The following is a 26504-nucleotide window of genomic DNA, read 5'->3' on the forward strand; positions in this document are numbered from 1 at the left end:
ATGGCGGAGGGGTTTAACGAGACCTATCTGACTCTGCCAGGTCACGCCGGATTCAACAAACTCCGATATCTCTTCTTCTTCACGTTCTTGACAGTCTACATCTTCATCTCCTTCACAGACTCCCTCATCGTCTTCCTCATCTGCTCCCAGCGGAGCCTCCACAAACCCATGTATGTCTTCATCGCCGCTCTGCTGCTGAACTCGCTCGCCGGCAGCACCGCCATCTACCCCAAACTGCTCTCTGACTTCCTGTCCAAGTGTCCCATTGTGTCACGCTCTGCCTGCCTCTGCCAGGGGTTTTTCATCTACTCCCTGGCCGGGTCCGGCTACATGCTGCTGTCAGTCATGGCCTTTGACCGCTACGTTTCCATCTGTGAGCCGTTGCGGTACGCCACACTGGTGTCGCCCTCAGCCGTAGCAGCGCTGCTGCTGCTGGCCTGGCTGCTGCCGGCCAGCCTGGTGGCGGGGGCGGCGCTGCTGGCCGGCCGGCTGCGGCTCTGCAGGTTTCGACTGGACAGACTCTACTGTGACATCTACTCCTTTCTGAAGCTGAGCTGCGGGAGCACGCTGGTGAACAACGTGTACGGCTTGCTGTGCAACGCAATGATCGTGTTTCTGTCGATAGCGTTTGTTCTGTTTTCATACAGCCGGATCCTGCTGGTCTGCCTGCGGCAGTCCGGCTCCTTCAGAGGGAAGGCGATGCGGACCTGCCTGCCTCACCTCCTCGTCTTCATCAACTACTCCGTCTGCACCGTGTTCGAGCTCGTCCACAACCGACTGCAGGCCGATGTGGACGTCGCCGTTCCCGGCGTCATGTCCGTTTTGATCGCCATCATCACAACTCTGTTCAACCCGGTGGTTTACGGGCTGAAGACGCAGGAGATTTCTAAACGGGTTAAAAATCTGCTGTGTTACCACAGAACTGAAAGATGATTTTTTTAACTTTCATATTGCTGTTGTTCTTTAAACCTTTATTGATCCAGGAAAGGCTGAGTGAGCTCCACTCTGCTTCACACTCACACTGGGTGCAACCACAGTCTGCTGCTGTCTGTCACAACTGAGAATAACTTCCCATTTATGAAATAAAGCATTAAAGTAAACAGAGTCATAATCCTGTTTCCTGTTAATGTAACACATATTTCAATCATATAATAAAACATAGTAACAAAAACATGGATAATGTATATCAAAGTTTTCTGAATGGGTGAAAAACCTGTTGTGTTACTAGGGAACTGCGTCATGATTGTTAACCATCACATTCTTATCATCATTGTTATCTGAATCTTTATTGATCCAGGGAATATTAACAGAGCTCCACTCAGCAGCTCAACACAGTCACACTGGGATCTGACCAGCACAAACAGTCTGCTGTTGTTTGTCACAACTGCTTATGTATTAACATTCCCATTTATGAAATAAACCTTTAGACCATTAGACTAATAACAGTTTACAGCTGATGGTGTCATCATCCTGTCAACACAATAATCTAATGAAAACATAGATAACATACATAAAAATCTGAATAATAATAATAATAGTCAAAATTGCCAAAAAAAAATATTTGGCTCTTAACTAATGGATGAATATAAACACTATCAGTTTAGTTATTACTTTTTTAACTGAAAATATCAACCTTTTTGTTCATGTATAAAAACAATGATGTAAAAAATGATCACAGTTTTGAAATAAATGGCAGGTAACGGCTGGTGTTTCTCCACTGAAGGAAAATTTATATTCTGTACATTAACAGGATTATGATGCTTTAGATGGAAAGTGTTATTACATTAATGGGAAGTTATTTCATGTTCTGTTTTACTTAAGGTTTAATTTAACACTAAACAGGAACAAGATTAAAAACATATGCATGTATTTTGGAATTATTTTAATAATCTGTAGAAAAAGAGCTAGTGGCAACATAGATGTCACAGCAGAAGTGTGACTGGTTCACTTTCCATGATACACAGAGACACTTTACATAAACCAGAAGTATATACAAAAATAAATTTAAAAAAAAACATCACAAAGAATTAGCACTCCTTAAAAATAAAAATACAAAATAAGAGAATAAAGAAATAACGAGAGTACACATGGCACATGACATATAAGAGCACAATACAGCTCACATTTAGTGCAAGGTGACAAAACACATGCAACAGCAAGGCATTCTATTAAAACTAGTTCTACAATGAATCAGTTTCCAGTGTCAACATGTCTCTGGTCCTCCAGTCTGTCATTGGGAGGCGCTGTGCAGCAGAGAGTCTGATGCAGGAAGACAAGAACAAGAAATCCAGTCTGAGCATGAGGACTTGATAAACTGTGGCTTCAGATTTGGTTTGGCACCAATTTCATTAAGTGGGTGAATTAAATGAATTGGACACGACATTTTCAGCTAAAGGTTGGCTAACTTAAGTTTAGGGAACTAAAACAACTTGGTTAAGGTTAGGGAAAGGCTTTGGTCATGGTTAAATAAGAAAACCTTTCGCTAAAAATTTTAAATTTGACTCACACTAGAAATTTCCTTCATACAAGCCGGGAATTGAACTCCCATCGGCATTGAAGTCAAACTCATCGGCCAATCCACCAACCGATCACAACACTCTGACTGTCCACTGAGCTACTTCAATTGCAACTGCAACTTCCTGTTTATAATCGCGTCTCCTTCATGTAACCATTATTTGGTGTTGACAAGTCATGTTCATTTCATGTTTTTGTGTGAGATCAGGTTGGGAGAGAGTCATAGGATAGTTGCATACAAACCTAACCCTGACACTAACATTATATTCTCACCCTAACCCTCACATTAACCCTAGCACAGGCACTGAAGATCTATAGAGACTTTTCACACAATCATGAGTATCACAAGCTATGTAGACTTTTTAGTGACATTATAGACACTTGATAGGAAGTTGAGTATCAGCACTGGACTATCCAAGTGTGAGCGACCACAGTCATCTGGTCCAACATTATCCTCACTGTACATGTTGTTAAAGGAATAGTTCGATATTTTGAACCCTGGGCCCCAATAACATGCCTATTCTTAGAAACCATTTTGAACCCTGGGCCCCAATAACATGCCTATTCGTAGAAACCATAACTTCGCTAGCCAAAGACACAACGCTGGTAGTGACAACGACAGTATGATCATACCGGAGTCAGTATGTTATCTTGAAAAAATTGTAAACAACCAAGCTTTCTGTCAATAGTTGTGTTCTATTTGGATAGGAACAATTTTACTCAAAGATGCACCACCTTCTAAACCGGTGTAAGCATCCATGAGAGCCAGAAGAATCCAAAAATAACTGCTGACAGAAAGCTCTGTTTTTTACAATTATTTCAAGATAACATACTGACACCGGTATGATTATACTGTGAGCGTTGTGTCTTCGGCTAACCCATGGTCCTATGGGTGGATGGCCGGCTATTATAAGCAAGGCAGCTAGAGCGCTAGATGTTAACATGCACTTTCGCGGTTTGAGGATGACACCCAACAGTGGTGCCTCTTCTACCAGACTTTGAGGAAATAGTACAGAAACAGTTTGTTGCCCCTGCAGCTGCACACCGCTGGTCTGGGATGGGCAGGCAGCTGGTAGCCGCAGGCCCAAGAGGCCCATCGCTGTGCATTTCAGGTGTCAGGCATGTTCGGCTGATGCCAGAGTGGCCGCCAGGCAAAAGTGGGTCAATCCCGGGACTCCCTGGAGCAGCCACACCGGGGCCCAGGGGACCTCAGGCCTCAACTTGAGACATTTTGTATGCGTAAGTCTCAGCAGGCAAAGAAAGATGGCAGAGCTCCAGGTCGTGGTGTCCAAAGCAGCCACCTCGCTCCTGATGGTGTCCTGAGCCCAGCCTGTCATTTCTCCCTCAGACCACCGCACAGCATGGTTAGCAATGGGGGCGAGCCCCTGGATCCTTTCCACCATGACCAAGGGCTACCGGTTGCAGTTTTGTTGCAGCCCTCCCCTAACAAGGGTGGCTACTACTCTATGTCAGACCCACAGCACAGGGAGGTGTTGCATGTGGAACTGACTTCCCTCTTGGAGAAAGGAGCAATCAGAGAGGTGGAACAAGGCAACACAAAGGCTGGGTTCTTTTTCCGCTACTTCCTTGTCCCCATGTGGGACGGGGGTTTGCATTTGCCCCCTGAGATGCAGGATGTTGACAGTGCCAAGAGTGAGGCAAGCCATCAATACCGGCGACTGGTTTGCCACAGTGGACCTCAAGGACGCCTATTTCAAGATACCCATCTGGAAGGGGCACTGGCAGTTTCTGAGGTTTGCATTCGAGGGCAACACCTTGAGTCCTGTGTCCTCCCCTTTCGCATGTTCATGGCACCAGACCCTTTCACCCTGTGCATGGATGCAGTCCTTGCAGCCCTGCGGCAGCAGGGGCTGAGGGTCCTAAATTATCTGGATGACTGGCTGATCTGCACCCACACAGAGCAACAGTGTCGCCGTCACATGTCCAGGAGAATGACCTAGAGCATATTCAGGGCTTGGGCTTTCACCTGAATTTGAAGAAGAGCAGATTGGAGCCCTCCCAGACAATGCAGTTCCTTGGCATGGTAATGGACTCCAGGGCTGCGATACTGACTGACTCTGAAGAGGCAGGAGGCTCTCAGAGGTCTCTCCTATTTCCGGCCAGGGGCGAAAGCCAGCTGGATGCTGTGTCATTGCCTCATGGGTCTAATGGTGGCAATGGTTCAGGTAGTTCCGTTAGCTCTGTTGCACATGCGTCCTGTACAGAGGTGCTTCCTGGGCTTGGGCCTGGCCCCACAGAAGTCCTTGTTGACCAAAGTGTCAGTAACTCGGAGACTTTGTGTGGCCCTCTGCTGGTCAGAGAGCCTGGGGAATGTTACGAGGACAATGTTGCAGCACATTGGGTGTGGTGACCTTCCATCAGCTAATCTCAGCAGACATGTCCCTGAGTGGCTGGGGCATGTTGCACGAGGGCTGGGGCATGAGCGGGTGCTCGACTGGGTCCTGGGCATCCCAGCATATAAACGTGCTAGAGCTGAGAACTGTCTTCTTAGCTCTCCAGCATTTCTTGTCACGGTGCGTCCTGTCACGGCGCGTCCTGTCACAGTGCGTCCTCGCAGACGTGGCAGGAGGAGACAATTATCCATGTGAAATATTCTGCTCTTTTCTATTACTTACATAAAGACTGTAGCCTGTGTCATCCTATTGCTGCTTTCTTGTTCGCCTTTATAATCCCCTCTCTGTCATCCAGTCCTGCTGAGTCTTGGTCTCACATCACCAATATTCTGTGTCCCAGTTCTCAGTTCTGTGCAATCTTAAGTTTATGTATTATAGAGTATTGTGTTAGTATAGTTAGGTATTCTACTTCCCTGTCTGTTCTAGTATTTCCTGTGGTTCAAATAAACCTGTTGAACCATTCCACTGCCTCTTGTCTGTTCTCTGCACTTGGGTCCAATACTGAAAATACTGTCTCCTTTGTCAGCCATCTTAACATCTTGTGGGCTGGCTTGAGTGGCCACTCCAGAGGGTGGTGGATGCCTTGCTCAAGGGCACTTCAACATCAGTGCAGCAGTTGGGGAAGCAACAAGCTTCACTAAGACTTCCACCACATCCAAACACTACATGGACCAGGAAAAAGCATCAAGTGGAGGAGACAGGACTAGAAACAGGAAGTAGTTTGACGTAAGTAAGGGTGTGGAGGTCAGGGGGGCGGATGGTTCAATTCTCAACTCATGATAACAAGTTTTCATTTATTGAACCATGAGCAAGCTAACCTGAACCAAACTGTTTTAGATGCTAAACTGAAGCGTTAGCCAACCTCTTCATGTGACCAACTGGTGGAAATGTCTAGAACAATTCCTGCTGTTGGCACATAATCCTTTACTGGTGGAGGAACCTGATCTGAGCAGTATTCCTGTCAGAAACATGGAGGCTGAGCTTCACAGTTCAGACTCATTTCATGAAGTTTTCCAGGTCTGTTTTGCCTGCAACCTGGGGAAACGCATTTTCCAAATTCTCAGCCCTGATGGACAAATGTCAAACTGTGACAATGAGGAAACTTGGGAATAAAGTTGCTGTTGTTGTCAGTTGCTGGTTGAGTGTCTAATGAGATCCATGGAGGATGGAAACTGTGGGATAAAACCAGTCGACTGTTGACAGACGGATCAGCGTCTGCTCAGAGGAAACACTGAGCAGTTGTGTGGAAGTGTTTGAAACATTCAAACTGGATGATTTGAAATGTCTGATCCACTTTTTCTAATCAATGTTCATCTTGTTGAATTCATTTTAGATGAAAATGTTCATGTCTCTGTTGTTGTCATTCCTTACAAAAGATAACAATCTACTTTTTCAGGCTCCATGGTTGAAATGTCGGCCTTTACCTTTCATAACTAATCCACAGTGTTTTTAATAGAGACAGTGTGTGTTTACTGATGTAATATTCCTGTATGTTTCATGGTTGCACCTCTGCTCCTGTTGTTTGAGTCTAATATTTCTCGGACATGAAGACATCCAGGATGGCGGAGGGGTTTAACGAGACCTATCTGACTCTGCCAGGTCACGCCGGATTCAACAAACTCCGATATCTCTTCTTCTTCACATTCTTGACAGTCTACATCTTCATCTCCTTCACAGACTCCCTCATCGTCTTCCTCATCTGCTCCCAGCGGAGCCTCCACAAACCCATGTATGTCTTCATCGCCGCTCTGCTGCTGAACTCGCTCGCCGGCAGCACCGCCATCTACCCCAAACTGCTCTCTGACTTCCTGTCCGAGCGTCCTGTCGTGTCACGCTCCGCCTGCCTCTGTCAGGCGTTTGTCGTCTACTCCCTGGGCGTGTCCGGCTTCATGCTGCTGTCAGTCATGGCCTTCGACCGCTACATTTCCATCTGTGAGCCGTTGCGGTACGCCACACTGGTGTCGCCCTCGGCCGTAGCGGCGCTGCTGCTGCTGGCCTGGCTGCTGCCGGCCGGCCTGGTGGTGGGGGCGGCAGTGCTGGCCGGCCGGCTGCGGCTCTGCGGGTTTCGACTGGACAGACTCTACTGCAACATCTACTCCTTTGTGAATCTGAGCTGCGGGAGCACGCTGGTGAACAACGTGTACGGCTTGCTGTGCAACGCAATTATCGTGTTTCTGTCGATAGCGTTTGTTCTGTTTTCATACAGCCGGATCCTAGTGGTCTGCCTGCGGCAGTCCGGCTCCTTCAGAGGGAAGGCGGTGCGGACCTGCCTGCCTCACCTCCTCGTCTTCATCAACTACTCCGTCTGCACCGTGTTCGAGCTCGTCAACAACCGACTGCAGGCCGATGTGGACGCCGTCGTTCCCGCCGTCATGTCCGTTTCCATCGTCATCATCACAACTCTGTTCAACCCGGTGGTTTATGGGCTGAAGACACAGGAGATTTCTAAACGGGTTAAAAATCTGCTGTGTTACCGCAGAACTGAAAGATGATTTTTTTTAACTTTCATATTGCTGTTGTTCTTTAAACCTTTATTGATCCAGGAAAGGCTGAGTGAGCTCCACTCTGCTTCACACTCACACTGGGTGCAACCACAGTCTGCTGCTGTCTGTCACAACTGAGAATAACTTCCCATTTATGAAATAAAGCATTAAAGTAAACAGAGTCATAATCCTGTTTCCTGTTAATGTAACACATATTTCAATCATATAATAAAACATAGTAACAAAAACATGGATAATGTATATCAAAGTTTTCTGAATGGGTGAAAAACCTGTTGTGTTACTAGGGAACTGTGTCATGATTGTTAACCATCACATTCTTATCATCATTGTTATTTGAATCTTTATTGATCCAGGGAATATTAACAGAGCTCCACTCAGCAGCTCAACACAGTCACACTGGGATCTGACCAGTACAACCAGTCTGCTGCTGTTTGTCACAACTGCTTATGTATTAACATTCCCATTTATTAAATAAATCTTTAGACCATTAGACTAATAACAATTTACAGTTGATGGTGTCATCATCCCGTCAACACAATAATCTAATGAAAACATAGATAACATACATAAAAATCTGAATAATAGTCAAAATTGCCAAAAAATGTATTTGGCTCTTAACTAAGGGATGAATATAAACACTATCAGTTTAGTTATTCATTTTTTAACTGAAAATGTCAACCTTTTTGTTCATGTAAAAAAACAATGATGTAAAAAATGATCACATTAACAAGAAAGAAGTTTTGAAATAAATGGCAGGTAAATGTTTATATTTACCTATTATTTATATTCTGTACATTAACAGGATTATGATGCTTTAGATGTAAAGTGTTATTACATTAATGGGAAGTTATTTCATGTTCTGTTTTATTTAAGGTTTAATTTAACACTAAACAGGAACAAGATTAAAAACATATGCATGTATTTTGGAATTATTTTAATAATCTGTAGAAAAAGAGCTAGTGGCAACATAGATGTCACAGCAGAAGTGTGACTGGTTCACTTTCCATGATACACAGAGACACTTTACATAAAACAGAAGTATATACAAAAATGAAACCATCACAAAGAATTAACACTCCTTAAAAATAAAAATAAAAAATAAGAGAATAAGGAAAGAACGAGAGTACACATGGCACATGACATAAGAGCACAATACAGCTCACATTTAGTGCAAGGTGACAAAACACATGCAAATAGCAAGGCATTCTATTAAAACTAGTTCTACAATGAATCAGTTTCCAGTGTCAACATGTCGCTGGTCCTCCAGTCTGTCAGTAGGAGGCGCTGTGCAAGAGAGAGTCTGATGCAGGAAGAGAAGAAGGAGAAATCCAGTCTGAGCATGCGCACTTCATCAGCTGTAGCTACAGCTGCGTTGCAAAGGAAAACATCATCGGTTGTTTTTATTTTGTCTTTTCTCTTCGCCTTGAGTTGTAATAATGGCCGGGACCGCGCTGAAAAGACTCATGGCTGAATATAAACGTGAGTTAAGGTCAGCAGCTGAGGCTGACAGGCCAGCTCTCACTGTACTGCTGTCACAGTAGCTAAAACTAGTGCAACGTAGCTAAGTCGCTAAGCTAAGCTAACAGTTGGCCCCAATAAACACCATTAATTCCATTCCGCCAAACTCCTTTAAAGATCCTGACAGTTTAATGTCGCCCTGCTTACCGGTGAAGTTTTACGTCAAGTAGAACACAGCTTAAAACCCTTTAGGAATATATTGAATCCACTGTTTAATTCGGCAGTTATCAAAAACACCATTTAGCACTTATTGCAATAAGATGTCAAGTTATTGTTTCACCTGCTCGCTAACTTGTCCCTCCGCGCTGTGTTTTGGTGGAAGAAAATTGTGTGAATAACGGCTGAAACAATTATATAACGTTGAATATAAACTTTATTGAAATAAGTGTTGCTTGGTGTAAATTCAGGCCATTGAATGTATGCCGAATTGGAAGATTGCGTACTAAAGATTCGTCGACTGTCTTAAGTTGTGTTCTGAAGTGTTTTTACGTTTGACAAAACATCAAATTGACAGATTTTCTTAAAGTTGAGTTTGGCGTGACTTTCTCTCCACACGAGAGAAAGCAGCACGAGCGGGGGCTAGGTGTAATCAGCCTTAACGTTTACCTGTCTGTGTTAGCTTGGTAAAGGTTACGTTTACTAACTTGTTTAAGACCAATCTAACCTAACCAGTTTAGTAAATTAAACCTTATGTTCAGGTATATCTAGGTTGCGGTAATACATGTTCTTTGTCGTCTGGATATGTAAGCTATATTGGTGTTTTGGTACCGTTAGCCTATCTGTCCCAGCTGTTACGCCCACCTCTATAACTTTTAATATTAGCATATTTAGCACTAATCTAATTTGGGAACCTCAGCAGCAGCAGCTAGCTGCATTTATATTTCAGTTTCTAAATTATTCTTGGACATTTAGCTGAGTCTGACATCCACAGCAACTCACCAACATGACAAGCACCAGTAAAGAGGTGAAGGGTCAGAGGTCACAGCACCCAGACTATAATGATGAAGGGAGAAACATTGAGTTTACTAAGGCTGTGTTCAGATGAAGAAGAGACAGATAAGTCCATCATGTTAGATAAAGTTACAGGAAGTCTAGTCTCTAATCTGCAGGATGACAGGTTCAAACTCCAATAAACAAGCTGCTGGTGAGTCATGTGACTTTTCTTTGCAAGTCCTGGATGGCTTGTGATTGGTCAGTTTGAACCTGAGAGAAACAAATACAGAAATACAACAAAGTCGATTTTTTCCTCTCTGGTTCAGACTGAAGGAAACCAGCTGGAGGATCAGAGTCTGATGCGTGTGTGTTTCGTTTCAGAATCTGATGTGGGTGTGTTGTGTTTGTTTCAGAGTCTGATGTGTGTGTGTTGTGTTTGTTTCAGAGTCTGATGTGTGTGTGTTGTGTTTGTTTCAGAGTCTGATGTGTGTGTGTTGTGTTTGTTTCAGAGTCTTTTGTGTGTGTGTTGTGTTGTGTTTCAGAGTCTGATGTGTGTGTGTTGTGTTTGTTTCAGAGTCTGATGTGTGTGTGTTGTGTTTCAGAGTCTGATGTGTGTGTGTTGTGTTTCAGAGTCTGATGTGTGTGTGTTGTGTTTGTTTCAGAGTTGACCCTGAACCCACCGGAGGGGATCGTAGCAGGTGAGACGCAGATGTCTGTAACCATAGTAACCTTTACTTCAGAGCAATATGGCGGTCCTATAGCCTGTGTTTTAAGTTTACTGGACACCAGTAATACCGGTGACACCAGTAATACCGGTGACACAAGTCATACCGGTGACACCAGCCCGGGCGGCTGTGGCTCAGGAGGTAGAGCGGGTCGTCCACTAATCAGAAGCTCGGTGGTTCGATCCCCGGCTCCTCCAGTCCGCATGTCGAAGTGTCCTTGGGCAAGATACTGAACCCCAAATTGCTCCCGAAGGTCGGCCAGCACCCTGCGTGGTAGCTCGCCGCCATCGGTGTGTGAATGTGTGTGTGAATGGGTGAATGTAGGCATATTGTAAAGCGCTTTGGATAAAAGCGCTATATAAATGCAGCCCATTTACCATTTACCATTAATACCAGTCATACCAGTGACACCAGTAATACCAGTGACATGAGTGACGCCAGTTATACCAGTCATACCGGTGACCAGGGTCCAAAATTAACTTTTTGGCTTACCTGCCAAGGTGGCTGGTGGATGAAAAAATTTACCGGCCAGACAGATTTTTTACCAGCCAAAAATAATAAATTGCTTTTTACTATTGCAATTTGCTATTATTACTATTTAGCATGTCATCTTGGTCTCATATGCAATTTTTAATATTATAGTAGTGTGCAGTAATAGTAGTAACATAAACTGTATGCAGAAATAATAATTCAGCTGTTTCAACACTAAAGTGTAACACATTTGAATTAATAAATTCAGTGGTATTTGCCTTTAAGTGCAAGAACGATCATTTATTAAGGAGTTTGAGAATATAACAATTACAGAGGACTTAACAATAACAAGTAAAAATAAGCAAAGGCCCATTCACATCTAGAACGATAAAGATAACTATAACTATAAAAAGATTTAAATCGTTCTAAGTAAATAGAATGTCTGTGTTCACACTACAACTGTATCTATAAAAACCTCAAACACGACAACTATAGCTGTATTCTTGGTTCCATCGCAGAGTGATTTTTCTGGCGGTAGAGACAACGATAAAACATTTTCAACCAATCAGACTAGAGTTCTACAAAGGACGGGTTGGGAGAGTTCAGTTCACTGCTGCTGAGGATCTGATGACAGAAGTCCAGAGGAACAAAGACCAAAAGCCTCTAAACATGTTGAAAAGAAACGTGACGAACCGGTCGGGAGCGGAACAGCTCTTGGGATTAGTGGCAAGGCTGTTTACTGACCTGGAAGCTAGTTATATCGCTAACTTTTGCTAGCATGATGCTAAGAAAATAGCATAATCTCTTGGCCAACCTGACCGCAAATGTGCCTATTATCCTGTTTTCAATATGACCGGGAGGGAACAACAGAGCCCACAGTATCCTGTTGAAACCCGTTTAGCCACGGAGACGTTCAGGTGTTTCTCTCAACATGGGCTACAGGAGACTTTACTCTTTGATCCACAGTAGATGTGGTGAGCAGAGTCTCCTACTGGTAAAGAAATGAATAGCTTCACTTGGTGACCATTAGTACCATCAGCTCTCATATAAACAAAGCGCAATAATGTTATGAAAGCGCCATAAAAGAGCATTATTATCTGCCATCTCCTCCTCTCTTTTTGCGGCCATGTATGAACCCAAATCCTTCGGCTCTGTCGTTATTTACTTTAGTGAGCGAGTAAAATAAAAGCACGTCGGTAAAGTCATCACGCTCCATTTTTTCTCGGAATATTCGCCGCTGATATTGTTGTAGTGTGAACGGCCTGAAGTTCGCCTGTTTTCTTTCTCTTTCCTGGGGGCTCCACTCCCACAGTAAATCTCCACATGGCTGGGTTTGTTTCAACCATAGATATATAATACTGTGTCAACTGCCCGGATGACAACAAGTACCTCACGTACTGTAACAAAAACAATCGCACGGTTTGATGACTGACGCAATTACGTACTACGCACAACACACGCAGTACGGCAGATCGAAGTGTCAGCAAACCAGCAGCTTTCTCCAATGTGTAGGAAATTCATTTTTTTCTGCCAGCCAGAGTGGCGGGTGGTCTCCATAATTTACTCGCCAAAGACTAAATTTACCTGCATTTGGCGACTGGCGAGTGTTAATTTTGGACCCTGCCGGTAATACCAGTGACACAAGTAATACCAGTGACACAAGTAATACCAGTGACATCAGTGACACCAGTGACACCAATAATACCAGTGACATCAGTGACACAAGTAATATCAGTGACACCAGTAATACCAGTGACATCAGTGACACAAGTAATACCAGTGACACCAGTAATACCAGTGACACCAGTAATACCAGTGACATCAGTGACACCAGTGACACCAGTAATATCAGTGACATCAGTGACACCAGTAATACCAGTGGCACCAGTAACACCAGTAATACCAGTGACACCAGTAATACTGGTGACACATCAGTAACATCAGTGACACCAGTAACACCAGTAATACCAGTAACACCAGTGACATCAGTGACACCAGTGACACCAGTAATACCAGTGACATCAGTGACACCAGTAATACCAGTGGCACCAGTAACACCAGTAATACCAGTGACACCAGTAATACCGGTGACACATCAGTAACATCAGTGACACCAGTAACACCAGTAATACCAGTAACACCAGTGACACCAGTGACACCAGTAACACCAGTAATACCAGTAACACCAGTAATACCAGTAACACCAGTAATACCAGTAACAACAGTAACACCAGTAATACCAGTGACACATCAGTAACACCAGTGACACCAGTAATACCAGTGACACCAGTAACACCAGTAATACCAGTAACACCAGTAATACTGGTGACACATCAGTAACTTCAGTGACACCAGTAATACCAGTAACACCAGTAACACCAGTGACACCAGTAACACCAGTAATACCAGTGACACCAGTGACACATCAGTGTCGGACGGTACTGAAATTTTCAGTACCGTCGGTGAAAAAGTAGCGCCCCCCTGCGGTTTGGCGGTTTACCGCCAACCCCAGACACTATGACATTTTATATTGTTTATCAATATTTTATTTTGTATAATAAGTAGGCTATTGATATATTTATCAATATTATATTTTAAAATTTTCCCGTGAAATGATAAATACTGAGAACAAGAGTTAATAGAAGTGGTTTGAGGTACAGAGAGGAGCAGTGCTCACGAGACTAGAGCGCCCCGTATAGCCTAGGACTCATAGTTATGAATAAGTAATGAGCAAGGAAATCGTACTGTAGCCTATTTGTTATAGCCTCTCTGATGTAGGTCTATGCTCTAAATATAAGCTACAGGTCCATTCCACGTCTGTCCCTAAAGAACCGCTTGCACAGCTGTTCAAGAACAATATTGGACTTTTTACACCGGCTGGGGTTGAGATTTAAAATTTAAATTTCTCAAACACTGGAAAAAAAACACTGCGAGTACAGCAGGCTACAGCGCACTGATAGACGGATGTGAAAGTCTCTCCCTCTCCTCCTTTTTTCCATCCAGCAAGTCAGGGCCATCAAAACGTGTAAAGTAATTTCACACATATGATTACTGACCTTTAGAACAACAGTGCGAGGCGCACAGAGACATGAAGCGTGCGATAGCCTGTCTGTTGATGAACTGAAAGCATTCATTGCGCAGTACTATTGCGCTTCTGTATTTCCATGGAACATCCAAACATGAATATCGACAGCTACTCGACATAAACAGACTTTTTTCAGACAAGCCATGCCAAAGAACCGCTTCAGAGAAATCCTGTGAGAGTGTTGACTGTCGGTCGGAGGAACAGAGGAGAGCGAGACAGGTGTTGCGTAATCACGTTCATTCATTCATAAGTTTATGAATTAATATTGAACGTGTCGCGTGTCCGATCCCACACCGCACATCCTCGGGTATATTGTTATTGTTGTCAAACGTGTGAAGTTTGGGCCAGATTTGACCATGCACAGTCGCGTTACAACCCACTTCCTGTTTCGTGTCACCAGTAGGTGGCGCAATGCCTGTGACTCCTAACGTTGGGGCTATGATATAGCCCTGGTTCTCTGAGGGAGAGAACGAGACGTCACCACATATGGGATACGCCTTCCTGAGGCGCTTTGCTCCGAAGTCCTCTAAAACCACGCCAGAATGGCTGATTGAGCTGTCAATCATCCCTCGTCAACCGAGCATATATATATGATGTGACAGCGGAAATTACCTCATTTACCCTTAATTCGCGGTGGCCAGAACACACTGAGGCACCGGACAGGGCGAGGCCCTCTGTGGTGATGTCTCGTTCTCTCCCTCAGAGAACCAGGGCTATATCATAGCCCCAACGTTCTCTTTCAGTCGAGACCTCGACGTCACCACATATGGGAACATATACCCCCCACGCCGAGCCCGTCCGCGTCCCTAACCACACAGAGGAGATAAAAACCACATCTCGTGGCCCATAACACTATGACTGAAGATACTGATGCGCTGACCTAAATCATGGGGATCAATAAACTAAGGCATGAATGGCCGTGGGGAAAATATGTATATATATATAGTAGGCTATATATATAGGCTACATATATAACTTATGAAGGTGCTTGTGGGTTACAGGACGTCATTACTGACAACACACTATGCGCAACGCTCTGAGTGACATCCAGATTGTAGAAACGGGCAAAGGTATGAGGGGAAGCCCAGCTGGCTGCCGCACAAATATCCTCTATGGATAGCCCATTCAAAAGCGCCACCGAAGCTGCCATGCCCGCGTAGCCCCTGTGGAAGCTCTTTCTGTGCCAAACCGTAGGCCATGGAAATAGTATCCACTATCCAATGCGCCAAACGTTGTTTGGAGATAGCGCGACCCTTAGTCTGAGCTCCAAAACATGAATAACTGCTCAGAGCTCCACCAGTCTTTCGTATGGTAAATGCGCAAGGCTCTGACAGGACACAACCTATTCAAAACCTGCGCATCCTCCGATGCAAACGGAGGGGGAGAAAAAGCAGCAAGCCTAATAATCCTCGTCCTGTAATGAGAGGAAATATTTTTCGGCTGATATGCTGGATTGGGGCATAGTGTCACACTGCTATCCTCTTCTGCAAATTGCATACACACATTGTTAACAGACAGAGCCGCAAGGTCCCCCACGCGCTTCGCAGAGGTTATAGCCAAGAGAAACGCTGTCTTTAAGGAGACCAGTTTAATTGGCGCACTCCATGGGCTCAAATGGAGTCTGGCACAAGTTAAATCCCAATTTGGCATCAGTCTAGCGCAAGCCGGCCTCAACCTCCTCGCGTCTTTAAGGAACCGAGAAGCCAGCAGGTGATTACCCGGGGAGCCACCATCAATACCCATATGGCACGCCAAGATAGCCGCGAGATAAACCTTAAGGGTAGATGGCGAGAGACTCTTGTCAAACAGCTCCTGTAAAAACAGCAGGATATCAGTTATATTGCTCAAAGACGCGCCATTTATAAGTGTAAAGTGCCCTCGTTGAGGGGGCTCTAGCACTTTGGATTGTGGAGATTACAGACGCGTGAATTCCCCTGACAGTGCTCTCCACTCAGGGGCCAAACCCATAGTTTCCATCTCTGGGGATGTTGGTGCCAAATTATCCCTTTCGCTTGTGATAATAGGTCCCTGCGTAATGGTATTTCCCACGGAGTGCCGACTACTAAAGCCATCAAGTCCGCGAACCATATCTGGCTGGGCCAGCGAGGAGCAACCAGCAATAGCGAGATTCCCTCCTCGCGCACCCTGTCCAATACTGCTGGAATCAGCGGGATTGGAGGGAATGTGTAAAGGCGCAAGCCTGGCCACTGGTGAGCGAGAGTGTCTACGCCTAGTGGAGGGTCGTCTCTCCGTAGCGAGTACCACAACGGGCAATGCGTCACCTCTCGGCTTGCAAAGAGTTCGACGATCGTTCCCAGATCTGAATCACTGTCTCCGGATGGAGCCTCCATTCCGTTGCGCGGGGCTTCCCTCTGGAGAGCAGATCTGCAGCATGATTCTGACTCCCCGGCAAGTGACTCGCTCGGAGAGACAGCAACCGGCTCTGAGACCATAACATCAAGCGACGGGCCAGTTGGGACATTGGTCTCGAACGGAGGCCGCCCGCACGATTTATGTATGATACTGTGCTGACGTCTGTTCTCACCAGAGCGTGTGAGCCCTTGACATAAGGCAGAAAATGTTTCAGAGATAGGAATGCGGCTAAGAGCTCCAATACATTTATGTGGAAGCGCGTCTGTGCACCCCTCCACAAACCACTCGCCATCCTTCCCTCGTATACTGCACCCCAACCTCATCTCGACGCCCCCGTGGTAATCACCCGATGACGGAGAACTGGGCCTAATAGCACGCCTACTGACAGTAGTGAGTGATTTCTCCATGGAGAAAGGGCTCGCCAACACTGTCTGTCTGCTAACAGCCAGCGCGCTCTGTCTCGTTTGGGGTGCGCACTGCGTAAGGAACCATTCCTGTATGGGTCTCATTTGCAATAGACCCAACGGAATCACAGCCACCGCTGCTGCCATGAGTCCTAGTAACCTCTGACACAGGGTGACCTGAACTCGTTTGCCCAGCCGAAACCTTGCCACGCATGCCTCGAGGGAAGATATCCTTGTTTCCGACAGCTTTACGCACATCTGTGTGGAGGATAATTCCAGCCCCAGGAACAGAGTCTGTTGGCTTGGCCTCACGCGGCTCTTTTCCCAATTTATCATCAAACCGAGGGAGTTTAAGTGGGATATAGCTATCCTCGCATTCCTCTCTGCCTGTGTTTTCGACTCTGACGCAATTAGCCAATCGTCTAAATAGCAAAATAGACGAATCCCTCTCTGGCGCAGGGGGGCTACTGCCGCTTCCATGCACTTTGAAAAGGTCCTTGGGGCCAGACTCAGACCGAACGGCAGCGAGAGGTACTCATATGCCTCGTCTTGAAATGCAAACCTCAGAAATTTTCTGTGGCGCACTGTAACCGGGACGTGAAAACATGCATCTTTCAGATCGATGGTAATAAACCAATCGTTCTGACGGATACTTTGAAAAAGCTGTTGATGTGTGAGCATGCGGAAGGGAAGCCTTTTTAAACTCTTGTTTAGCAGCCGTAGGTCCAGAATTGGTCTGAGACCCCCGTCCTTCTTTGGGATCAGAAAATACTGACTGTAAAAACCGTAGTTCGCTTCTGACGGAGGAACACGTCTTATAGCCCCCTTTGCCAGGAGTGACAGAATTTCCTGTTTTAAGATTTTTTTTTTTTGCCATTTTATGCTTTATTTGAGAGATATAGTGAGAGAGAGACAGGAAGGTATGGGAGAGAGAGCGAGGGGAGGACATGCAGTAAAGGGCCACGGGTCGGATTCGAACCCGGGTCGCTGCGGGAAGGCCTGAGCCAAATGGTACACGCCCTACTCGGTGAGCCACCAGGGCGCCCAGAATTTCCTGTTTTAAGACATGAGCCTGCCGGTCTTGTACCGTAGAGACCACTATGCCCATAAAAGGAAGGGGGCTGCGTGCGAATTGAAGAACATAGCCTTCCGACATAGTTTTTACCACCCAGGGACCTGCGCATGCGCGCCATGTCCAAGTGGTCCACTGGCTTCCCTACCGACACCACAGGGGGTGCCCTAAGCTCATTATATTGTTTATGCATGTTGTCCCAGACTCTACTAGTCGTGTAGAGTCATTTCTTTCCTCTGTGTGCAAGAGCGAGACAGAGTGGGAGAATGAGACAGACTGGTTGTGTAAAACGGGAGAAACCTCACAGTTTTTGACTTTATTAAATGCTGTGGACTGGGGAGCCCTACATGTGTAAGAGCGGGGGGAGACATGAGAAGTGGAGACCCGTGCCATCTTGGGCTGGGGGACAAAACTGTTCACATGCTCTTCCATCAGAGTGTTCAGTGAGAGACACAACGGAACAGAGTCCTCTGGAAACGCCCTCTTCATAGCTATAATGACATCAGGCCCGTCTCTCCTTTGTGGGCTGGTGCCCACGGCCCACTGCCCTCGGCCTGAATCGCTCTCTGGCCCAGCCTCTGCCCACCGCCGGCTGAGGTGCAGTCCTGGCAGGTGGGTGATCAGTCCTCTCTGGTGCGTGTCTCCCTTGAGCTGAGAGAGAACGCTGGTGAGGGTGCTGCTGCTGAGGCCCGTAGGAGTATGGAGGTGCGGGTTTCCTGTCATATCTCCGTCTGGGCATCATGTCTTTGAGAGCTGCCTCTGTATTCTTATCTGTTTCAAAGCGCTTGCGCATGTCATCAACAGCAGGCCCAAAGAGGCCTGAGGGGGACACAGGTGTGTTTAGTAGTGCTCTGTGTTCCTCAGCCTGTAGTTGAGCTAGATTCAGCCATAAATGTCTCTGGATGCAAACAGAAAAACCCATTGATCTGCCAACAGCCTGGGCGGCGCATCTGGATAGCGTCATGACAAAGTCAGTAGCTTTTCTGAGCTCAGTGACTGAATCCTGGGTGATGTTTGCATCCAGCTCCTTTAATAGGGAGGCCTGGTAGGCCTCTAGAAGGCCCAACGTGTTCAGCACAGCAGCAGCCTGGCCTAAACAGCTGTAGGTCTTCTCTGCCAGGGAAGAGGTGATCTTGCAGGGCTTAGTAGGGAGTTGGGGCTTGCCTCCACGACGGGTGGATGTGGGGAAGAGATAAGACGCTACACTCTCCTCAACAGGGGGCATGCTGAGGTAGCCAACCTCTGCTGCCTTATCCACGCTGGTGTAGGGGAGGAACCCTTGCACAGGGGCCCTAGCTTCATACGGGGCCTTCCATGCACGCCCTACTTCATCAAAGACATCTGAGAAAAAGGGGAGTGGGCGTGACTGTGCCTTCTTCTCAGAGTCTGGGTAGAAGGCGTTCCCCAGGTGCAGTGTTAATTTCGTTAACGAAAACTATGACGAAAAATGTTCGTCAACGAGCTTTTTTCCATGACTAAGACGAGACGTTGACGAGCTAAAAATAGATCTTTGATAATAAAAACTATGACGAAATGTATGTTTTGTTTTCGTTGACGAGACGAGACGGGACTAAAATGTTACTGGTGGGCTATCGGACATCCAAAATGCATGATATTGTCCCCCAATTGTGCGTCTAGTCTGTCTGTCAAAATATAAGCAATGCATCCCTGTCATTGGTTGAATTGGTTGAGGGATGCGTGCAGATTCCCACAATCCCAGCGACAGGTGATGATGTCCCAAACCGACAGCGAGTTACAACAACCTGATGGCTTCAGCGCAAAAAGGGTTTGGTCGGAAAAAAAGAATAGATCTATGGACACACTTTACTTATGATTCGGCAGAAAGGAAAACACAATGCACTGTAGTAACGGGAGACGGAGAGACGCCCTGTTGCTACAAATTAGGTGGGAAGAATACGACCAACCTGAAGAGACACTTGAAGGCGCACCACCCTGCTATTTATACCACAGTAAGTTAGCTAACCAAGCATATACATTTGCTAACGTTAAGTCAGTGTTACTGTGCAGTCGGCTATGTCAACTTGTGGCAAATTTGCTAGCAAGCCACGTTGGCTTAGCCTGGAAGTCAGTCTTTCTTGCAAAATGTACACAAGTAAAAGTGTTGAGAGAGTGAAATGTTGCTTTACGAATTTCAACACTTGATACAACCTGTCACCTTGATTCCAATTTCCGATACCTGTATTAATTGAATTAGTTTAAAGAGAAAACATTTTGACTAAAAGTAATGACTAAAAGTTGACTAAAATGTAATGACTTTTCGTCGACTAAAACTGGACTAAAACTATGAAGGATAAAAATGACTAAAATGTGACTAAAATTAATAAGCATTTTCATCTAAAGACTAAGACTAAGACTAAATCTAAAATAGCTGCCAAAATTAACACTGCCCAGGTGAGACCTTGCTGGAGGGGGGTGATCAGGCCAGGGCACCTCCAGCCTCTGTGCTGCCTTACCAACCAGCTCCTCCAGCTCCTTGGTGAGAGGAGCCACCCTAAATCTTTTATGGGGCTCAGCAGAGGGGAGCTCTCCCTCCTCTGCCTCTTCCTCTCCTGGGTCCTCCTCTTCTCCCTCATACTCCGAAAACTCCACTTCCTCCTCACTGTTGTAAAAGGAAACCCCAGGCAGTGGCATGTCCTCAGCCTCCCTGCTTGCCGCCGCACCACAGAACGCAACAGGTGGGGGGGAATGAAGCTGGGGCTGCCGTCTCTGGAGGGTCAGACCATGATGGCCCATGTGTGGATCCGCCCTTCTTGAGCCAGCCGCATCTCTCGATTGGGGCATGGTTTCCATGGGGGAATTGTGTTCAAAAAGGGCCGCTCTATATTTCAGGTCACTGGGAGCCATCTTAGAGCAAGCAGTGCATGATCCTGGCAGGCCTAGCGAGCTGTCTGCATGCTCGGGGCCTAGGCAGAACACACACAGGTCGTGCTCATCGGAGGAGGGAATGTAGCGGCCACATGGACACCGTCTCGAGGCCGCCATCTTGCACGAGGCACGCTGCATAGCGTGACCTCGCCAGTAATCTCTAGAAGAAAGAACAAATTAGTATCTCGTTGCAATAAAATTGAAAAGAAGGTAACCGTAGTCACTAAGGAGTGTAAACTCCAACGGAATCGCACTGCGAAGGTACGGTAGGCTAAGTAGCCTAGTTAATAGAATTAGCCCGCTTACCTTCAGAGACTTAGCTGTGGCTAGCTAGCTTAGCGGGCTAGCCGCTAGCGCTCGCAATTCAGCCCAAAAAGCTCAACGACGCTCTGGCAGGGACAGAATACCGGCTGCAGTGAGCTTATCAGTCGTGAACTAATGAGAGAAACACAGCCAAGTAGTGCAAAGAATAGATAATAGATAGTCTTCGATAGAGGCTTCGAAGTCCACCGCGAAGGAAGGGTGAATGAGGTAATTTCCGCTGTCACATCATATATATATGCTCGGTTGACGAGGGATGATTGACAGCTCAATCAGCCATTCTGGCATGGTTTTAGAGGACTTCAGAGCAAAGCGCCTCAGGAAGGCGTATCCCATATGTGGTGACGTCGAGGTCTTGACTGAAAGAGAACTGGCCTGTATATGTCCTCAGGCCTGGACTCTGGACCAGCATGTGAAATCTGGTGCAGATTGGACAATGTAAACTCAAGTTAACACAGCTTCCTGTTTCATGGCGAAACATTGAAATAGCCGTGCCGCCATGGCAACTCCGTTCGACGAAAGCTCCCGATCTTCACCACTGAGCGTCATCAAGGTCTTACGGCTTTTCTGACCACATTTGAGGTGGATTTGGTCAACCCGCTACGAGAAGCACCACAAAGTTTAAAACATGTAATTTCCTGTCGCCAGTAGGTGGCACTATGACTATAACCGAATATCGGCATGTAGATGTGTTCAGGCCGAGACTCTCATCAAACGTGTGAAGTTTGGGCCACATGTGACCATGTACAGTGGTGTTACAACCCACTTCCTGTTTCATGGCGAAACAAGGAAATTCGCTGCCACGCCCACGCCGTGTGACGAAAACTCAAGCTTTTGATAACTTTTCATCGTCCAGGTCTTTTATACACGCTGACCAAGTTTGACATGGATCCGATCAACCGCCTAGGAGGACTTTGTTAAAGTGCGACCCCTGCAAATGGCCAAAAACGCCCAAAAATGTCACAATCAATTCAAAATGGCGGACCTCCTGTTGGTTTTAGGCGCATGGTACCGCCAGACTTTTTTTTAAAGTCTCGACATGATACACGTGCCTACCAAGTTTCGTACGTCTAGGACAAACGGGGCGCTATCGAGCCATTTTGCCACACCCATGTGCAAGACCCATAAAATATATAATTTTTCACCACTTCTGACGCGTGTGCAAAGTTTCGCAACTTTTCGAGCACGTTTAGGCCTCAAAAGTGGGTCTTGCACATGGGCGTGGCAAAATGGCTCGATAGCGCCCCCTACAAGATTTCAACGGAGTATCCCTCGCTGTACGTTTGTCCTAGACTTACGAAACTTGGTAGGCACGTGTATCATGTCGAGACTTTAAAAAAAAGTCTGCCGGTACCATGCGCCTAAAACCAACAGGAGGTCCGCCATTTTGAATTGATTGTGACATTTTTGGGCATTTGTGGCCATTTGCAGGGGTCGTACTTTAACGAAGTCCTCCTAGGTGGTTGATCGGATCCGCGTCAAACTTGGTCAGCGTGTATAATAGACCTGGGCGATGAAAAGTTATCAAAAGCTTGAGTTTTCGTCACACGGCGTGGGCGTGGCGAGGCGGCGAATTTGAAACAGGAAGCTGCGTTAACTTGAGTTTACATCGTCCGATCTGCACCAGATTTCACATGCTGGTCCAGAGTCCAGGCCTGTGGACATCTACAGGCCAGTTAGGAGTCATAGGCATTGCGCCACCTACTGGTGACACGAAACAGGAAGTGGGTTGTAAAGCGACTGTGCATGGTCAAATTTGGCCCAAACCTCACACGTTTGACTAGAGTCCAGGCCTGAACACATCTACATGCCGATATTCGGTTATAGTCATAGCGCCACCTACTGGCAACAGGAAATGACAAGTTTTAAACTTTGCTGTGCTTCTCCTAGCGGGTTGACCAGATCCACCTCAAATGTGGTCAGAAAAGCCGTAGGACCTTGATGACGCTTAGTTGTGAAGATCGGGAGCTTTCGTTGAACGGCGTTGCCATGGCGGAACGGGGAATTTCGATGTTTCGCCAAGAAACAGGAAGCAGTGTTAACTTGAGTTTACACTGTCCGATCTGCACCAGATTTCACCTGCTGGACAAGAGTCCAGGCCCGAGGACATCTACAGGCCAATTGGAAGTCACAGTCATTGCGCCACCTACTGGCAACAGGAAGTAAGCTTTGTGCGATAATCACCACATGATTTACATAGAATTTTCATGGTGTGGGCCACGTCAACCGGTCGGTGTCCGGTAATGACGCCGCGGCTGCAACACACCCCGACTTGCGCACAGCTGCGAGGGCCCGTTCATCACTGCTTGCAGTTTTAATTATAGTTTGTTACCGTTTATCATTTAATTGGTAAGTCCCTTTTTGCCGTTTTGCTACTCAAGTGCTTTTGGAGCTGTGCCTGTAATATTTCATATAATAAAGTATACAATAAAACGTCAACAAAAAAAATGCAGTGATGACGGCAATGAGCTCAACCCCACGGTAGGTGTCACATGACCGCGGTATTGCGGTAATGCGGTAACCGTCACAGCCCTACACATCAGTAACATCAGTGACACCAGTAACACCAGTATCCAGAGGCGTCAGTTCATCCATGTGATCTTAATAGAAACATGAGCCTGATGCTTTAAGCGGCGCAGCATCAGGACCGCAGCCTGGCAGCAGTTGGTCATGTGACCACATCTCAGTGTTGGTCATGTGACCACATCTCACAGCTCAGTGTTGGTCATGTGACCACATCTCAGTGTTGGTCATGTGACCACATCTCACAGCTCAGTGTTGGTCATGTGACCACATCTCAGTGTTGGTCATGTGACCACATCTCAGTGTTGGTCATGTGACCACATCTCACAGCTCAGTGTTGGTCATGTGACCACATCTCAGTGTTGGTCATGTGACCACATCTCACAGCTCAGTGTTGGTCATGTGACCACATCTCAGTGTTGGTCATGTGACCACATCTCACAGCTCAGTGTTGGTCATGTGACCACATCTCACATCTCACTGCACTTCAGATCTGGCTCTGTCAGATTAACGATGATGATGAGGAGTGTTGAGCCTTAACGTCATGTAACAACCTGGTTCACACTGCTCACACTGACTGAATCCACACTCACATTCAGAAGTCAATATCTGAATTTTTCAGCTAGTGAGTTTGGTTGTAGACACACACACACACACACACACACACCAACCCCCCAAATAATCCAGCACACTCAGCCTGGAGCTTCTTAACCAGTCTTTCAGTATTGTTTGTTTGCAGGTTGTTTTTTCTGTCTTTGACACAGCAGATGAAACACTAACTAGTCTCTTCCCCTCACAACACAAATAAACAGAATATCTCTACAGAACACTAACATGTTTCCTGTCTGCATGTTTTCAGGTCCTGCCAACGAGGAAAACTTCTTTGAATGGGAGGCGCTGATCATGTGAGTCCCAGCTGGCTGTTAAAGTGCTAATCAGTCTAGTTGTTTCATTTTTGATCATTTCTGCTTTTTCTTCTTCTTCCACTAATTCAGGCTGTAATCTGTGAATCCTCCATACCTGCACCTTGTGTTACTGCTGTTTCACACCAGAATATTAATACTGGACTTACTTTGCATCAGTCACTTTTATTACGACTGCTGATACTGCAAACTTGATATTAGGACTGAAAGATATTGACACAAAATCTAATGGCCATTTTTATTACAACTCTTTTTATTGGGGTTTTCAGAGTTAGACATACAGTCGAAAATAGGAAAAAGAATTTTCAATGCAGATATAGAGAAAGCATGAAAAATAACAAAAAATAAAGATAAAACATCAAATTTTCACAGGTGTGTCATCGTAAATATGAGGACAAAAAGGAGTATTGCAAAATAGTTTGCAATTTGCAGTTTAATTTTTTGCAAATTCAGTTGAAATATAGACAACACGAAAATGTATTAAGAAAGGATTAATTAGAAAAAATAAAAAGGAAATAATGGAAGTAAAAGGAAAAGAAAATAAGAAAAAAAAAGGTGGCGAAAAAATTTTCTAATTGTCATTTTAACTGAGATTCTTATCATCACAAGTTTTTCTTGTCTTTAAAATAGTTGAAAGAAAAGTGATTCTTATAACACTCCTTGTTCACAAATCCAGTTTGGACCAAACTCTCTCTGAAGAAACTAACTGCAGAGTTCATAGTGCGACTTTTCGATTTTTATTTTTACCTGTTCAGCTCTATTTGAAATCCAAATCCACATTCCAACAGTATTGATTTTTGCATGTTGCCTCATGCTGTCTCCTTCTCACTTGAAGCGGGACGTTCTGTTCTGTTCTGTTCTGTTCTGTTCTATCTGTTCTGTTCTGTTCTATCTTTTCTGTTCTGTTCTGTTTTATCTGTTCTGTTCTGTTCTGTTCTGTTCTGCTCTATCTGTTCTGTTCTGTTCTGTCTGTTCTGCTCTGTTCTGTTCTGTTCTGTTCTGCTCTGTTCTGCTCTATCTGTTCTGCTCTGTTCTGTTCTGTTCTGTTCTATCTGTTCTGTTCTGTTCTGCTCTGTTCTGTTCTGTTCTGTTCTGTTCTGTTCTGTTCTGTTCTATCTGTTCTGTTCTGTTCTGTTCTGTTCTGTTCTGTTCTGTTCTGCTCTGTTCTGCTCTATCTGTTCTGTTCTGTTCTGTTCTGTTCTGCTCTATCTGTTCTGTTCTGTTCTGTTCTGTTCTGCTCTATCTGCTCTGTTCTGTTCTGTTCTATCTGTTCTGCTCTATCTGTTCTCTTCTGTTCTGTTCTGTTCTGCTCTATCTGCTCTGTTCTGTTCTGTTCTGTTCTATCTGCTCTGCTCTGCTCTGCTCTATCTGTTCTGCTCTGTTCTGCTCTGTTCTGTTCTGCTCTGTTCTGCTCTATCTGTTCTGTTCTGCTCTATCTGTTCTGTTCTGTTCTGTTCTGTTCTATCTGCTCTGCTCTGTTCTGCTCTATCTGTTCTGTTCTGTTCTGTTCTGCTCTATCTGTTCTGTTCTGTTCTGTTCTGTTCTGTTCTATCTGCTCTGCTCTGTTCTGTTCTATCTGTTCTGTTCTGTTCTGCTCTGCTCTGTTCTGTTCTGTTCTGCTCTATCTGTTCTGTTCTGCTCTGTTCTGTTCTGTTCTGTTCTGTTCTATCTGTTCTGTTCTGTTCTGCTCTGTTCTGCTCTATCTGTTCTGTTCTGTTCTGTTCTGTTCTGCTCTATCTGTTCTATCTGCTCTGCTCTGTTCTGCTCTATCTGTTCTGTTCTGTTCTGTTCTGTTTTGCTCCGTTCTGTTCTATCTGTTCTGTTCTGCTCTATCTGTT

General features: G+C 45.6%; 3 protein-coding genes across 3 annotated transcripts in view; all 3 read left to right on the plus strand.

Moving 5' to 3' along the window:
* On the plus strand, nucleotides 1–933 carry LOC139649841 (olfactory receptor 11A1-like). The gene has a single exon (XM_071526343.1). The coding sequence runs from the start codon at nucleotides 1–3 to the stop codon at nucleotides 931–933; it is 933 nt and encodes a 310-aa protein (XP_071382444.1).
* A 5554-nt stretch (nucleotides 934–6487) lies between these two features.
* Nucleotides 6488–7420, plus strand: LOC139649842 (olfactory receptor 11A1-like). Its single transcript, XM_071526344.1, has one exon. It carries the CDS (start codon nucleotides 6488–6490, stop codon nucleotides 7418–7420), a length of 933 nt encoding a protein of 310 aa, XP_071382445.1.
* A 1354-nt stretch (nucleotides 7421–8774) lies between these two features.
* The window catches only part of ube2g2 (ubiquitin-conjugating enzyme E2G 2 (UBC7 homolog, yeast)), a 28782-nt gene continuing 11052 nt past the window's right edge, over nucleotides 8775–26504 (plus strand). Inside the window, exons 1-3 of the mRNA XM_071526335.1 lie at nucleotides 8775–8911; nucleotides 10546–10581; nucleotides 24603–24648. Coding sequence (XP_071382436.1) covers nucleotides 8869–8911; nucleotides 10546–10581; nucleotides 24603–24648 — 125 coding nt within the window. The 5' untranslated portion in view covers nucleotides 8775–8868. The remainder of the gene's footprint in view (nucleotides 8912–10545; nucleotides 10582–24602; nucleotides 24649–26504) is intronic.

The sequence above is a fragment of the Centroberyx affinis genome, unplaced genomic scaffold (genome assembly GCF_046629955.1).
Source record: "Centroberyx affinis isolate AG114_WGS23_722 - 3 ecotype Tasmania unplaced genomic scaffold, CSIRO-AGI_Caff_v1 ptg001403l_1, whole genome shotgun sequence".
Classification (NCBI taxonomy): domain Eukaryota; kingdom Metazoa; phylum Chordata; class Actinopteri; order Beryciformes; family Berycidae; genus Centroberyx; species Centroberyx affinis.